The sequence below is a fragment of the Ostrea edulis genome, chromosome 7 (assembly GCF_947568905.1).
Source record: "Ostrea edulis chromosome 7, xbOstEdul1.1, whole genome shotgun sequence".
NCBI classification, from domain to species: domain Eukaryota; kingdom Metazoa; phylum Mollusca; class Bivalvia; order Ostreida; family Ostreidae; genus Ostrea; species Ostrea edulis.
Window position 1 is genome coordinate 21,521,811 of NC_079170.1, and position 17,859 is coordinate 21,539,669.

The window sequence follows — 17,859 nt, forward strand, 5'->3', positions numbered from 1 at the left end:
TTAAGCTTTCATTCCAATTAATAATCATTTTATGTAAATATTTAATTTCTCCTGATTTGTATGAATTTATAGTTTTGATTAAGCATTCATTCCAATTAATAATCATTTCATGTAAATATTTAATTTCTCCTGATTTGTATAAATTTATAGTTTTGTCCAAGCTGCTTCATGCCATCATTGTGTGCTAATATTTTGGTTTGCATTTTTTATTCCTATTATTATTTTTCATGAGAGAAGGTGGACATACATTTTTATATTTACAGCTGGTTTCTCTGTGAAGCTACCACTTATAAAACTTTTGATTAAGATTTCATTCCAATTAATAATCATTTCATGTAAATATTTAATTTCTCCTGCTTTGTATAAATTTATAGTTTTGTCCAAGGTGTTTCATGCTATCATTGTGTGCAAATATTTTGTTTTGCATTTTTTATTCCCCATTGCGTGGCTTTTACTTTAAACTTAGATTATTTTCTTATCTAATCACTAGTTAATCAGCAATTATTTACCTTTTAATTATTTTCATCCTACTGAAGGCTTATTGATTTTAATTAATGATTTTCCACTATGATAATTTCCATTCTAATTAACAATTTTCGTTCTAATATATAATCCTTCACATTTTAATATCCCTTGAATTTATTGATTTGAGCCTAATGAGTGCTACTTCCTATGTTAGCAATCACTAATCATACTGTAATATATTGATTTATATTATGTTACATATTTTTTATTTCTTTAATAAACAAATTAAGAAACATCTGTTTTACCTTATTCTTCAATGATGTTGTATAGAAGAAATATTACACATTTTAGCATCATTTGCAATGGAAATGTGTGGTGACCGTTGTTCAACGTTTCAAAGATTTGTTGAAAGTGAATAAATGTGTCATCTTATTTGTCACTTGCTGAGTTATCTCTCTTTACCCGATAGTCATCTTTACATTTTAATTGACATATGTTTATTTAGATAATTGGTACAGTTAGTGTTGTGGAGGTCGTTGAACCTTCCGAATTATTCTAAATAATGTTATACTAATTATACCAATTATGTAACTAAGCATATATCATCTTTATAGTGGAGATTGTTGAACCTTCCAATTTATTTTACATAATTGAGGTAATTGGCATATATGTTTATTTACATACTTGGTATAATTTATATAGCTTGTTTAACCATCCAAATTATTTACATAATTGCTATATACACATATTCAATGTGGGTGGAGTTTATTCTGAACGTTTCAATTTGATTGATACATGCTTATAATTGGTATGTAATTAGTGTGGTGGAGGTTGTCGAACCTTCCGTGTTAATTTAAATAATTGGTATAACTTGTAAAATGAAGGTGGGCGGAGTTTATATCTGTGCCTTCCAATTTATTTACACATATTAAATGTGAGCGGGGTTTAATTTAACCGCTATATGTAATTGACATCTGCTTATTTACATAATTGGTATAATTAGTGTAGAGGAGGTTGTTGAATCTTGCAAGTTATTTTAAATAATTGGTATAACTTATATAGTAAAAGTGGGTGGAGTTTAAATGCGAGCCTTCCAATTTATTTACATAATTGGTATGGCTATATAGTGGAGGTTGTTGAGCCTTCCAAGTTATTTACATAATTGGTATAACTTATATAGTAAAGTAGGAGGAGTTTAATCTGTTTTAGTACCGCCATTCTATGACTACTTTTTCTATCATAGGAATAACAGTAGAAACATACTGGAAAAATGACAAATTAAAGGTAGAATTTTTCAACAACAAAAAAAGAAAGAAAAAAAGAGAAGCATTTTTAAAATGTTACATGTATATCTTCAATGTTTTTATAACATCTATAATGTACAGGGTCTGAAAAATGTTAAGTAAAAGCTGAGTTGGTTACATAAAGTACCATGCTTTAAGTTCAACTTCACCATGCACATGTAAAGTTTTCAAAGAATGCCTGATCACATCCGAAAAGACACATGCACATTGACAATGCTTCCATAACAGCTGTTTAAGGTCTGAAGGATGTCAAATAAATGCTGTAAGAGGAGTTGATTACAAAAAATAGGTACCATCTATTCAGGAAATGCTTAAAAAAATTACAAAGTTCAACTAAATGTAATTTTTTTGAAAAAGGCTGATCACTTTCAAAAGGACACATGTACATCTTCAATGTGTCCATAACTACTGTACAAAATTTGAGGAATATCAGTTTAGATGTGCACGAGTTGATCACACAAAATAGGTACCATCTATTCAAGAAATGCATAAAAAATGACCAAGTTCAACTACACGTAATTTTAAAAAAAAGGTAATCATTTTCAAAAAGATGCATGCACATCTTCAATGTGTTCATAACAACTGTACAAAGTTTAAGGAATGTCAAGTTAGAGGTGCATGAGGATTTGATTACACAATATAGTTACCATCTATTCAAGAAATGCAAGTTCAACTACATGTACATTTTAAAAAAAAAATAATGTCTGATCACTTTCAAAAACACATGCACATCTTCAATGTGTTCATAACACCTGTACAAAATTTGAGGAATGTCAAGTTAGAGGTATACGAGGAGTTGATTACACAAAATAGGTACTGTCGATTAAAGAAATGCTTAAAAAATGACGAAGTTCATCTACATGTAAATTTTTCAAAAAATGTCTGATCACTTTCAAAAAGGCACATGCACATCTTCAATGTATCCCTAACAACTGTACAAAGTTTAAGGAACATCAAGTGAGAGGTGTGAAAGGAGTTCATTACACAAAGTAGGTACTATTACAGGGACGCTACTGACGCTTGCCCACCAGTCATTCACCATTTTATAAACTGTTTGCACATTATGCAACCCGACCAAAAATATAAAATATAATTACAACAAGATGTGAAAGAAAACTTAAAGAAACTGCAACAGCTTCTAATCCACAAATATTGCATTGTGCAATGTTAAAAAGTTCTCGGCAAAGTCCCACCCTGGCCATGAGAGTACATTTTATTTGGAAACTGCTGCATAAAGAATTTCTTTCAAGATCCAAGAGAAAAATATCAACCCACTGTGGCACATTTCTGGCCTAAAGTCAGGTTGTGATTTCAATAGATTTGTGAATTTTCGCCGTTTTAGATCAATCATGTCAAATGAAAGTTTTTGAAAAATAAAATCCTTATTAAACTAGCAAGTGCTATACAAATGATGCTATAAATGCTAGAATTGTGTATACAATTAAGACAAAGGAGTTGACATGATCTTATTAGGACATGTAATTAAAAAGGAGGTCTATCATTTGCATAACATGACTATGTGCATCAATAACAACAGGTTTCGGCAACATTTGCAGACAAGAATGAAATATATTCAAAATTCACATATGTAAACTATGCACTTTTCCTCAGAAATCTACATTAAATTTTAAAGTCAGTACTGTGAAGGACTTTATATTCTGATAAATTAATACAGACTTGTGGGCACTTAATTATTAAGGAGAACACTGTAAACATTTACACAAGTTTCTCCATCATAGATGAACGGGAGAATAATAGGACTATCTCCATGCTGTCTGCGCCTTAGAATCAAAAACATGATTGAATTCTGGACCTTCTTCTAATCTTCCACTTGTTCAGTACTTGGTCATCACAATCCCATATTGTCCGCAACAACTCTACTAGTGTCCCATCCATTTGTTGTGATAAACTGTAAATAGTTTTTCGGTTAAGTAGCATATCAAATACAAACAAGGAGTTCTTTAAGATATTTAATACAAACATAAAGTCAAACATATAATTTCTTACGGTATTCACACTTATGTTGAAATTTCAGGGTAACTCGAATCAAATTGTAAAAGTAGCAGATATCTCAAAATGGATGGTATATCAAATGATTGAAAGTCTGAATTCAATCCTTTTCACTTTTAAAGTAAACACTCAGTTGAAAAAGTTTATTCGTATTTTGCATTGCAACGCTATATGTAATTGGGGATAATTGAGCATGAAATTTCATACGACTCCTCGTCCTCTTTAGAAATAAATCTGATAGATAATAATTTTCAAACTCATTAACCTTTATCTGGTAGCTGGCTATCAGTAATTATAACTTTTATATTTTGTAGTAGCTGGCTACGAGTAGCTAACTTTTCTTACTTTTAGTAACTGGCTACTAGTAGCTAACTTTTCCTGGTTCAAGTAGCTGGCTACTAGTAGCCAACTTTTCTCTTTTTAAGTAGCCAGTTACTAGTAGCTGGTTACTAGTAGCCAACTTTACCGATCTGGGTTTTTTTTTCTCATTAGATTAAAATTCAGATACCTGTGCACTTACATCTTACTTTAAAGGGGCATTAGCTGTGAAAGTGATGGCAACCATTTTTTCCTCTCAAAATCTCTCGATGATATTGAAATACATATTGATGACTAATAAGAACATTTATTTTTTATTATGTACAAAAACAAGAGAATTAACCCTAATAAAACTACGTTAGATAACCGCTTTTAATGTAAAGAAATATATACGGAAGAAGTATTCACTGCACCCCAATCAAATGATTTCTCAAATAAAAACAAAAAACAGCAAATACATTTTGCTGACAGCATGCAAAGGTAACTAGAGAATAATTATACTGTCTATCAAGACAATAATATTCAATCACCAAAATCACATATACTTTGGTGCCCTTGCTGTTTCAGTTCTAAACTTTTAAGGAAAAGGTTGTGAACTTCTGGCACACGATTCTGAATACCAAAGAAAAAGTTGTGGTGCACTTCTGGCACACAGTTTTGATTCTGAATACCAAAGAAAAAGTTGTGGTGCACTTCTGGCACACTGTTTCATTTAGGAAAAGTTGTGATGCACTTTTGGCACACTGTTTCATTTAGGAAAAGTTGTGGTGCACTTCTGGCACACTGTGCCACTAGTGGCACACTGTGTGCTGCTAATGGCACACTGTATGCCGCTAGCGGCATTAGCTGCACACTTCTGGCAAACAGCTCTGGCACACTGATTTGTTTGCCGCAAACTTGCGGCAAATTTGCAGCAAACTTTACATTTTGGTAAGGGGCATCAATCGCAAGAAGAACTGTGAAGGGAAAAACCTATATGCACATCCAGCACAAGAACTTTTCTTGTAATTAATGGGATTAATATGTTTTTAAAGTTATTCTATCAGACTATGAAGACATTCTCTTTTATAATACAATTAGGACAAGCTCATATGACATGGACTTTGTAATCGTACACGTATACCCCCCCCCCTCAATTCCCATATTTTAGAACAAGTTATATATATTCCAAACTGCATTCCTAACACTAATTAACACAACTAATGGGTTTCCAAACTGCATCGAAGCTATTTTGAAAATTACAAAATATTGATGGACTAAGGACAGAGATCATTGTTGTTTGGAATTTAAAAAATAGGTGTGATGGAGTTTAACAAAACATGTAACATCTTTAATAAAATAGTGTTAGAATATTTGAAAAATGCAGTTTGATCAATGGTTATTTTATTTAAAAATACAACATGTATTTTAACTCTTAAAAAAGGGGGAGTGTTATGAACGTTTCGTTTATGTCCCAGTAATCTCGCACTTGCTCGCGAGACTTGTGCATTTTCTTACGGTTGTGTCTATATATCACGAGCCTGGGGTAAACATGAATATGTATGAGATACGTCTAAGATAAAAAAGGAATCTGATGCATTATTTTATTCCCGGAATTATTATACATATTCATTCTGACTTATATATGTAACGTTAAATGATGCATGGTATTTTATTTAGTCCTTAAAAAAATGTAAAAAGGTTAAAGTAAAAATAAACCAAGTGCACAATGCACCAATGGTACAAACTAGGCCAAGTGGTTCATTTATATGTGAAATGTACGGGGTTTCATTGTATTTAGAATTTGTAATTTGTAATTTATTTATCGTTATTGATTGTATATATCCTAATTGTATAATCAGATCTGTAAACACAACAATGCTTTCAACATATTTATCCGACTATTTAATTGTCCGAGGTATCTTGACGTTCGCGCGCGTTCCCAAGGTAAACATGCCACACCCATCATGCCGCTTGTTACATTTACTCAGTACCAAGAAGTGAATTTGTTTATTGAAACTTAGAGCGGGATACAACATCACGATACATCACACAAAGAATAAGTAACAAAAGACACTTCAGTTTGCGACCAAGTGGTAAGTACTTGTATTACAGACTGCATTACTAGACGGTATTGATCAATTGATAGTCTATCGGATAATACTTGTCAATATGACAATCATACCCTAGGCTATTGATACGGTCTATCGGATAATACTTGTCAATATGACAATCATACCCTAGGCTATTGATACGGTCTATCGGATACTCCTTGAATATGACAATCATACCCTAGGCTATTGATACGGTCTATCGGATACTCCTTGAATATGACAATCATACCCTAGGCTATTGATACGGTCTATCGGATACTCCTTGAATATGACAATCATACGCTAGGCTATTGATACGGTCTATTGGATACTCCTTGAATATGACAATCATACCCTAGGCTATTGATATGGTCTATCGGATACTCCTTGAATATGACAATCATACCCTAGGCTATTGATACGGTCTATCGGATACTCCTTTTCAATATGACAATCATACCCTAGGCTATTGATACGGTCTATCGGATACTCCTTGAATATGACAATCATACCCTAGGCTATTGATATGGTCTATCGGGTACTCCTGTTCAATATGACAATCATACCCTAGGCTATTGATACGGTCTATCGGATACTACTTGTCAATATGACAATCATACCCTAGGCTATTGATACGGTCTATCGGATACAACTTGTCAATATGACTATCATACCCTAGGCTACAGTATGGATACTCCTCATCAATTAACAATTGCATTGATACAGTTTGCTGAATTGAAATTTGAGATATAAATATATCATGAGAAATGTATGCAAGTGAAGTCACTATAATGGTTACAGATTTAAACTTTGTTACCAGCAGGTGCATTTACATTGCATGATGCTCTGACACCAATTTGCCTCTATTTTTTGTATTTGTACAGATGTAACATCTTTAAAGGGTCACAAAATTTTATGGCAAGATTGTAAAAACACAGCTTGTCCCTCTGTGGACTTTGATGGCATTCCTTACATCAATATAGGATGGATGGTAAAAGAATGTCACCAAGGACCAGACAGACAGAGGAGAGCAAAAGAAAAGAAGAAACAAAAACATGTAATGATATTTGATTTTAATCTATTATATAAATATGCATGTTTGGTTTTTTTATATTGGTGATACTCATGCATATATTGAGTATTTCAAATGTCGATATTGCGAAACAGATATATAATTTATATGCTACTACTAAATTACTGTAGTGATCTTTAGCAATTGTGTAGTTCTAGTACTGAATATGGAGTATTAATTTTTCACAAATGAATGAAATGTTATATGACCATCATCAATATCAAGAGAGACAAACACAACAAATAACAATTCCCCACCCCTGCATGATCTTGAAAGTATTTTACTAGTAATAAGCTAGCAGCCAAAAACAGTTCATAAAGTCTTGTCATTGGCATTGATAGGAACCTGGAGACCATGATTATTTTAATAAGAGAAAAGCACGTAGACATATCCAAATGTCTAAAAAGCAATCTTGTCCAGCAGCCATTAGAATTAGAGCTATCATGAAATTTCCTGATTTTTGGGTAAGTCATTCATACTTTTATACTTACTTAATGATATGGTAAAGGAAATATGTGACTTGTGTCGATGATATGTAATTAACTTGTGATATTTTACTTACAAGTCACTTACATTCTATGATCTTATATATATATATATATATATATGTGTGTGTGTGTGTGTGTGTGTGTGTGTGTGTGTGTGTGTGTGTGTGTGTGTGTGTGTGTGTGTGTGTGTGTGTGTAAATCTTGAGTAGATTACCATATCAGTTTTAGAGTTCATATATTTTGATAGTTCCTGGTTGTTTCAAGTAAAAATGTAATGTCGGCTCTCATGTTGTATAAATGGACATTATACTGTAGCAACTTTTTTGGACAATCGGGTATCAAACCTGCGACCCTTGCACTACTAGTTATGTGATTTATGTCTGAGCTACTTAGGCTGATATACAAAATATGGTAATATTACTACAATAATTTTTTTTAGCCTATTTCAAAAATCATATAAAATCTCTTCATTTCATGCTAGGATGGTTAAATGTATTTGAATTATAATTACATAGTATAAGTGTATTTTATCGTACAAAACTTTTTATGGTATGAACCCCGAATATCTACGAGATCTTGTCGTTCAAACTCGTGATTCCTATTCCCTGCGTTCCGAATTAAATTATAATTTTTGTTTACCAGAACATCAAACATCTTATTCGAAAATGCTCTTCACTACTCAGGCGTATTTGTATGGAATTAGCTACCATTAAACATGAAATTATCACCAATCTATACCTGTTTATAGAAGAAATGTTGAAAAATTCATAATTAGCTGTTGTTAATTTTAAATACACATTCTTGTATGCATATTATGTATGTATGTGAATACATATGTATCTTTTCGCCCCCCTCCCCTCCTTGCGCCTTCTTCCCTCTTGTACTACATGCACCTCTTCTATACCATGAACATTGACCTCCGTGCATGCTTGTTGTAAAATTTGAATTTCTATACAAAATACAAAATCTGTCTATTGAATTATGATAAAGATCACTAAAACTCCTCCTTGTCCGAATCGATGATGCAAATCATAGCAGATTAATTTGTAAATCGTTTATCCTTATTTTCAGTGATGAGGTTGAACATAAGCGGCATCATCAATTCATGAACAACCCTGAAAAGGTTTACAGGGACAATTTTGTAAAATATTGTTTTGGAGCCAATTATATTCAACCCGAGGTAAGAAGTGCATCAGTGTTCTTAAAGATGGTTTCTTTTCAACTTTAGCCAGCATGTTTTTACTTCAGAAGCATGACATTATTAGGGCCAGCCTATAGAAATAGATGGGAGCCCTATAGTGATCAGTCTGTGCATCCATCCATGCATTGAAAATTTTCAGATTTCATCTGGCAATTCCGACAACTGGGTTTCAGATCAAGTTTGAGAGTTTGGGCTTTGTTGAACTATTTTTGAAAGAGTTGTTGACCTTGAATTCAAAATACACAAACCTTAATAACTTAATTCACATTTCAAAAGTCCGCCAAAGTCTTCTGTCAAATGAACATATTTGGAAATGTATGTCCCATTCATCTTTTAGCAAGAAAAGGTTGTGACATTAACATATTAAATGTGTAATTAATTTTATTTCTTTCAATTGTGTAGGAATTAGAATACCTTCAACATTTTCTTTATGAAATGATGTGCACCAGCAAATTTTTACCAGGGTATGTTGATCTCTATTTTAGGGGGGGGGGGGAGGGGATATACTTAATATGATAACACATTTAAAATGATTATTTCTCAGAAACTTACAGATACATCAGTCTTGAATAACTTGTATGTAGTTATCATGTGTAACAGTTAATTTGTATGATTAAGATATCTAATATGCATTAGAGTAGGTTAAATTTTTGCAGATTTTAGTTCACCTTAGGCAAAGACTCTGATTAAAATTTGCCCATATGTGTGTGTGTTAGCTATTTTCCTCTTTGACTTCTTATCTCAAGGACCACTTGCTCAGTTTCAACAAAACTTGGCATATGGTATTATTAGATGAATTGAGTTCAAGTATGATAAAGTAAGGGGTGAGATACTCAAGAAAAGGAAAAAATAGAATGGATTATTTAAAAATAATCATCATAACAACAGCAGGGCCTTGTTAGTATGGATTCATGTTTAATTAAGTCGTGATACTTTGCGACAAGAATGGAATCAAAATATGAAGCCCAGATTTTTTCATGAGAATAGACAAAAGAAAAATCTTTGAAACATGATATTGTGAAGAACAGTAGGACTGGGGTTATTCAAGTGAGCATTGTGGGCCATGGACCTATTGTTTTATATCATTATCACCAACATTAAATTGATTTTGCTACCTTCATTTAAAGAAAAGTACTTTTTCATTTCAGATCTATTTTCTCCCGTTACTCCACATTTGTTGACTGCAAAAATGAACAACTCGAGCAAATCTTTATTGCTTATCCTTTGTAAGTTTGCAAGTATTCCTTCTGATATATTATGCATTAGAGGTCATGTTCCGTTTGTTTTTTTCTTCAATATTTCCACACAGTGGGCATAGGTTAATGATTTTAAAACATTTCTTGTTTCTGAATTATTTACAGAATGGGACATCAGTACTTAAATTTTGTTGTTCTGAAAGAGGCCATGATACACTTAGTTTGCATAAGCACTGGACTCCCTTATGAAGAGGCAAATGAAAGATGCATTAAAACAGAAATGTCTGTAGCTGAATTTAGACGTGGCGCTAACTGAAATTCAAGGAAGTTATGGATATTTTTTTCGATTTTGAGGGGATGTTATTTTCCAGAGAATATCTTAAAAACAGTCTACAGATTTGATTCATACTTTGTATATATAGTATGTGTATAACTAAGTTGTGCACCTGTAATTTTTATTGAGATAATTTAACATTAAAGGAAGTTATGGATATTTATGCCCCCGAGATCGAAGATCGGGGGGCATATTGTTTTTGTCCGGTCTGTCATTCTGTCTGAAACTTAACCTTGCTAATAACTTTTGAACAGTAAGTAATAGAGCTTTGATATTTCACATGAGTATTCCTTGTGACAAGACGTTTCAGTGGGTACCAACATTTTTTACCCTATAACCTTGACCTGTAGAACTCGGTGGAGGGTATCAATAGCCTAGGGTACTTGTTTCCTACGGGTCCTGTAGAACTCAGTGGAGTCTATCAATAGCCTAGGGTACTGGTTACCTACTGGTCCTGTAGTACTCAGTGGAGCGTATCAATAGCCTAAGGTACTGGTTTCCGACTGGTCTTGTAGAACTCGGTGGAGCGTATCAATAGCCTAGGGTACTGGTTACCGACTGGTCCTGTAGAACTCTGTGGAGCGTATCAATAGCCTAGGGTACTGCCCACTATTGTTGTTGAACACAATGGAGCGTATCAATAGCCTAGGGTACTTGTTTCCTACTGGTCCTGTAGAACTCAGTGGAGCGTATCAATAGCCTAAGGTACTGGTTTCCTACTGGTCCTGTAGAACTCAGTGGAACGTATCAATAGCCTAGGGTACTGGTTTCCTACTGGTCCTCTAGAACTCAGTGGAGCATATCAATAGCCTAGGGTACTGGTTTCCTACTGGTCCTGTAGAACTCTGTGGAGCGTATCAATAGCCTAGGGTACTGCCCACTATTGTTGTTGAACACAATGGAGCGTATCAATAGCCTAGGGTACTGGTTTCCTACTGGTCCTGTAGAACTCAGTGGAGCGTATCAATAGCCTAAGGTACTGGTTTCCTACTGGTCCTGTAGAACTCAGTGGAACGTATCAATAGCCTAGGGTACTGGTTTCCTACTGGTCCTCTAGAACTCAGTGGAGCATATCAATAGCCTAGGGTACTGGTTTCCGACTGGTCCTGTAGAACTCTGTGGAGCGTATCAATAGCCTAGGGTACTGCCCACTATTGTTGTTGAACACAATGGAGCGTATCAATAGCCTAGGGTACTGGTTTTCTACTACTGAAGTAATCTACGGTGTAAATATTTATTGAAATGGTTCTTTAAATCAATGAATACCTTACAAATTTCACGTTTGTGATTTCTCTCTCTCTCTCTCTCTACTTATGATTAACATTATAAAAGGTATGAATTAAAAAGTACATAGTGTCCTTTCATTTTGGTAACCGTGCACAAGAAGGAAATACATTCCGGGAATAAAATAATGCATCGGATTCCTTTTAATTGTTAGACGTATCTCATAAATATTCATGTGTACCTCAGGCTCGTGATATATAGACACAACCGACCAATGACGCACAAGAGTCATCAAAGCGCGATAACTCTAACGAGCTGGTAATGAAAAGTATTGTAAAATATTGGAGTATCTACTGTTACTGTAAATGGATTTTGTTTATGCTGTAGCTCAATCAAAGAATCAAATACATCAACCCAAAATTTGTTTTTCAGCGATGTCTTTATGTTTTTATGTATTCTATTCCACATGTAGTAACTTTATTAAGATCTAAATTTGGTATGAAATTATGCAAACCCCTATCTGAAAAAAGGAGTTGTCTCATCCAAAACAATTTTAAAGAGGCTATAAAAGCCTTTACATTTACAGAAAATAAAAGTATTAAAGGTATAACTATAAATAACAAGGAAAAGAAAATTTCACAACTAGCCGATGATACATCAATTATACTTGATGGTAGCAAGGAATCTCTTCTAGAAACAATAAAAGTATTGCGACACTTCTCTGAAATGTCAGGACTAAAAGTTAATTTTTCAAAAACCAATACAGTATGGATTGGATAAAAAAAAATATAGTCAGGATACCCTTTCTAAAGACTTTCATCTGAATTGGGGGACTTGTAAGTTTACTCTACTTGGAATTAATTTTGATGTAGAATTACAGAACATGTCAAAACTAAATTATCAGCCAAAGCTAAGCAGAATAAAATCAATCTTAAATCAATGGGAGAAAAGACATTTGACACCAATAGGAAAAATTACTGTTATCAAAACTCTGGTCTTGCCTCTATTAAATCATATTTTTATGGCAATTCCAAATCCTGATGACAGCTATTGTAAAGAATTAGATAAACTATTCTTTTCTTTCTTGTGGAGCCATTCTCAACATAGAATTAAAAAAGAGGTAATCGTAAAGCAATATGAGGATGGTGGGTTAAAATGTAAAACATTTTTAAAAAACATCTTTAATGCTATTGATACTAAATTGAAACTCAATGGATATTTAGAAGGAGCAGGTAGCCCTTTACCAAAATTGTAAATTTGATGACCCCAAAGGAAGGGGTTTTGATATCTGGGTGGGGCCAAAATTGTCAGTTATTAAATATCAGTGATGGTATATGTTAACACCTGGACATTTTTAACGTTGATACCCTATTGTAGGTTGGAGAAGGGTTACTACAGGACTCTTGGAGCCTACGGGACGGGACAATTGCCAACAGTTTTCAAAAATCTTTACAACCACACGTGTAAGAAAACCTAAATGCATATAATATTAATGTTGATCAGGAGTTATGAGATTGCTCACTGTTCTTTATCTTCACCTTTCATCAGGAAGACCTCTACCAAGGTCAATAAGATGATCTGCTTACATAAAGCAGTCTTATATCAAGAGATATGAAATCTGCAAAATTACAACGTACAGCTGGACAAGTCTATCATTATTCTAGCTCCATTGTAATGAACAAATTATTTCATGCTACTTTTTAGCTCACCTGAGTCAAAGGTTCAAGTGAGCTTTTCTGATCAAAATTTGTCTGTTGACGTAAACTTTTTCTTATTTTCATCTTCTCCAGAACCACTGGGCTAATTTCAACCAAATTTGGCGCACAGCATCCTTGGGTAAAGAGCTTTCAAGTATATTTGATTGAAGGGCAATACCCTCTTCAAAGAGGAGATGGTCGCAAAAATAGGGTGGGGTCATTTAAAAATCTTCTCAAGAACCACTGGGCCAGAGGAGCTGAAATTTACATGACAGTTTCGGGACATAGTGCAAATTGAAGTTAGTACAAATCATGGCCCCGGAGGTAAGATGGGGCGCCACAATAGGGGATTATAGTTTTACATGCAAATATCTAGGGGAAAATCTTTTCTTTTTTTTTTAAATTTTGAAGTACCACTGGACTAGGAAAGTACAAATTCACATGAAAGCTTCCTGACATGGTGCAGATTCAAGTTAGTTACAATCATGACACCAGGGAGTAGGATGGGGCTACAATAATGGATCAAGGTTTAACATACAAATTATAGTGAAAATTGTTAAAAATCTTCTGAAGAATCTTTGATCCAAAAAGATTAGATTTACATAAAAGTTTCCTGACATAGTGCAGATTCAGGTTTGTTAAAATCATGTCCCCCAGGGGTAGGATGAGGCCACAATAAGGGATCAAATGTTTACATACTAATATATATAGAAAATCTTCTCAAGAACCACTGGGCTAACGAAATTTACATGAATGCTTCCTGATATAGTGCAGATTCAAGTTTGTAAAGATCATGGCCCCAGGGGGTAAACTGGGGCCACAATAGATATATACCTAACTTTTACATGCAAATATATATATATGGAAAATCTTTAGATATCGGGGAAAAGGTGAATCAGGTGAGCGATATGGCCCATGGGCCTCTTGTTCAATATTGATTGCATCTAATCGATAAGTTGGGGTTTATGGCAACGTTTCCCGTGTATAAGCAAAATGTATTGATAAAGTAAAATTACTGTAAATGTTTCGCATTATGTTGCAAAAGTAACGCATTTACTCGCTAAAGTTTCATGATACAACAAAGATTTTTTTTCAGCTACAAAAATGGGCTCGATGGACTTTTAAAGAAACATCTTTCCAGCAGACCTAGACATTTTGATATAGAATAACAAGTATATAAGCTGATGAAGCAATCACAGGTATTGGCTGTTCCTTCTCTAAGCAGGGTCTTATAAGCTATTATATAAGAGTGGGAGTGGTCGTTGGTTGCGGTAATGCTACTCCTCGGGCTAGACTTGTTACTTTCAAAGCCGATCTTGCTACTTTCTGCTACGACCTTGAGCGTCATATTCCGCCTAGGGCTGTTGACGTCTCACGCTTGATTTGTTTACACCGTTGTAGTCTATTTACACCTTGTAATCAAGTGCTGTAGTGTACATGTGGTATATTCAATATGGACGTTGGACTACAACAGCAGCTGAAGAGAGGATTTGAGTGTTTATGATTTTAATGCAATTGTAAATTGTATATCCTCTGTTATCTAGAATATTTTTTATTTTACAAAATTTTAGTTTAATGTCCATTTATAAATGACAGAGTGTTAGAGTTATAAATTTATACACGTCTAAAAAAAAAATGGTGTCCTGATAAGGCCATGTGCAAAAGTGCAACAGTGCGTTTCTTAAAACATGCTATTATCTAATAAAAAAAAAATATTGTCACACTAACACACAACATGCCATCACTCTAACACACAACACACCATCACTTTAACACACAACACACCATCACACTAACACAAAACACGCCATCACACTAACACACAACACACCATCACTCTAACACACAACACACCATCACTCTAACACACATCACGCAAACATACAATACACCGTCACGCTAACACACAACACACCGTCACGCTAACACCCAACACACCGTCACGCTAACACCCAACACACCATCACTCTAACACACATCACTCTAACACACAACACGCCATCATACTAACACACAACACACCGTCACTCTAACAGACAACACGCCATCACGCTAACACACAACACATCATCACTCTAACACACAACACGCCGTCACGCTAACACACAATACGCCATTTCGTTAACACTTAACACGCCGTCACGCTAACACACAACACACCGTCACGCTAACACACAACACCCAACACGCTAACACACAACATTTCGTCACGCTAACACACAACACGCCGTTAATATATGCTAACATACAACACGCTATCACTCTAATGCAATCTGGTTGTTCCTTCGTGTCGTTGGTCATTTTAGAACAAAAATCATCTTAAATTACTTATACTTATGAACAGTTATTTGAAGTTAGGTCTAATTATTCAAAAAATAACTTTAGAGAGTACAAAGGATAAATTATCTTTAAACTCAATATTCTCAAATACCTGATACTGACATCGCGCATGGTGCATGCGTTACTTTGACATGCATAAGACAATCCCCCACAAAGTTTACACAGACATAGATTAGGTCTTACATATGTTGTCTTCAAATTCTTATCTCTAAATCAGTTAAAGAAAGGCTCAAATCCTATAGATTGGTCTATTTCTATAAAAAAAAAATCGACCCGTTTCTAATGTCAAGGATGGACCAATCCAGCTGAAATGCAAACTGAACTTGTATTCCTCTGAGAGGACACTTGTGACTAAATTTCAGGGCAATATCTGTATCTGTTATGAAAAAAGTCTGGAAAACTATTTTACCTACTGTTACCCCAAAAGTAGGTCAAGGACGGACCAATCCAGCTGAAATGCAAACTGAACTTGTATTCTTCTGAGAGGAAGCTTGTGACTATATTTCAGGGCAATATCTGTTATGAAAAAAGTCTGGAAAACTGTTTGATCTACTTTTAGTCCTAAAGTACGTCAAGGACGAACCAATTTAGCTGAAATGAAACTGAACTTGTATTCTTCTGAGAGGAAGCTTGTGACTATATTTCAGGGCAATATCTGTTATGAAAAAAAGTCTGGAAAACTGTTTGATCTACTTTTAATCCTAAAGTAGGTCAAGGACGAACCAATTAAGCTGAAATGAAAACTGAACTTGTACTTCTCCAAGAAGAAACCTGGAACTAAATTTCAAAGCAATATCTGTATCTAAAATGAAACAAAAGACCCATGGGCCACATCACTCATGTGGCCGTGCCATTATTCACCTGTTGTGATTTTTAAAAGATTTTTATTAATCAATCTTTATTCCTATGAAATAGTATAACCCCATATTGTGGCATCAACCTAGCGCCAGAGGATCAACACATATAACTGAAAATAAATTCACATAACACCGAGATGCATCAACACTAACATTATCTTGCTGTTCTGGATAAGACCAAGGTCATATATCATAGTATGATATGAAGACCTTACCTTAAGAAATGTACTTACAGAATATGAAAGCTCCACCTGAAATAGTTCAGGAGATAAAGTTCTCAAGATATTTAACAGGAAACATTTTCTTATAAGGAAGTCAAATTTGAAGGTCACAAGATCAAAGGTCATAGTATGAAATAAAAGGTCTCGCCATGAAAAATCAATATACAAAATATGAAAGATCTAACTTGAATAGTTCAAGTGATATTTAATAAGTAGGTCCAGCTCTAAGGTCAAAATTCACCAAATAATTAGGTCTTCCCATGAAGAACCTAGTATATACAAGAGATGAAATACCTACCTTAAATAATTCAGGAGAAATTGATTACGTCAGGGTTTTTGTTTTGAAGAAGTTCAAACTCTAAGCTAGGTCAAAAACACCATTATGTATAAAGCCTTGCCATAAAGAATCTATATACAAAATTACCACTTAAAGCAGTTCCAGATATATTGAATATGTTGTTTTCTTAAAAGTAGGTCAAACTCCAAGTTCAAGGTCCCAAGTTCAAACAGCATGATATGAAATAAAAGGTTTTGCCATAAGAAATATATATACAAGATATGAAAGATCTGCCTTAATTAGTTCGGGCCACATTGTATTGGTCATGTTTTTAATAAAAGTAGGTTAAATTTCCAGCTCAAGGTCAGAAGATCACACAACATTGCATCACATGAAAGGTATTTCCATAAAGAATGTATATACAAACAAGAGGCCCACATGCCTTATCGGTCACCTGATTACTAGTGAAAAAGTATCACTACTTTCATGGGCTATGAAATCTAGAAAAAAATTCCTGTTCTGAATATCTAAGCTAAATTCTAATGTTCAGCAACAGTATAAAACAAGATGTGTTCTAAAAACTTCACTGCCCTCAAAAGTGCATACACTGATGAAAGACTTTAAATAATAGGTGTATTAAAGTTAAAACATCAAAAGATATGACTAATTTGGACTCATCTTAAAGTCATAACCATGGGTTGTGAAATTCACCATTTTTGTACATCCTTTTCTGCTATTCCTAAGTATGCATTTAGATTTTATACAGTACGTATCAGCAAACTT

General features: G+C 34.1%; 1 protein-coding gene across 2 annotated transcripts; it reads left to right on the top strand.

Moving 5' to 3' along the window:
• The first annotated feature begins 5,968 nt into the window (after positions 1-5,968).
• LOC125646404 (uncharacterized) lies at positions 5,969-10,619 on the top strand. 2 transcript variants are annotated; one of them, XR_008796736.1, is made up of 7 exons: positions 5,969-6,172; positions 7,054-7,226; positions 7,583-7,705; positions 8,801-8,909; positions 9,333-9,394; positions 10,079-10,156; positions 10,292-10,619. XR_008796736.1 is itself a non-coding variant. In XM_048872651.2 (5 exons), the coding sequence occupies exons 2-5, from the start codon at positions 8,835-8,837 to the stop codon at positions 10,440-10,442; spliced, it is 366 nt and encodes a 121-aa protein (XP_048728608.1). In that variant the 5' UTR covers positions 7,493-7,705; positions 8,801-8,834; the 3' UTR covers positions 10,443-10,619. The 2 variants fall into 2 exon arrangements, 1 of the variants encoding a protein (XP_048728608.1); XM_048872651.2 differs by lacking the exons at positions 5,969-6,172; positions 7,054-7,226 and having other exon boundaries at positions 7,493-7,705.
• Positions 10,620-17,859: the final 7,240 nt, after the last annotated feature.

Coding starts and splice junctions, on each gene's coding strand:
- LOC125646404 (XM_048872651.2), top strand. CDS start 8,835: ATGAACAACCCTGAAAAGGTTTACAGGGACAATTTTGTAAAATATTGT. Junction 8,910..9,332: donor CCAATTATATTCAACCCGAG/GTAAGAAGTGCA, acceptor TCAATTGTGTAG/GAATTAGAATACCTTCAACA. Junction 10,157..10,291: donor ATCTTTATTGCTTATCCTTT/GTAAGTTTGCAA, acceptor AATTATTTACAG/AATGGGACATCAGTACTTAA.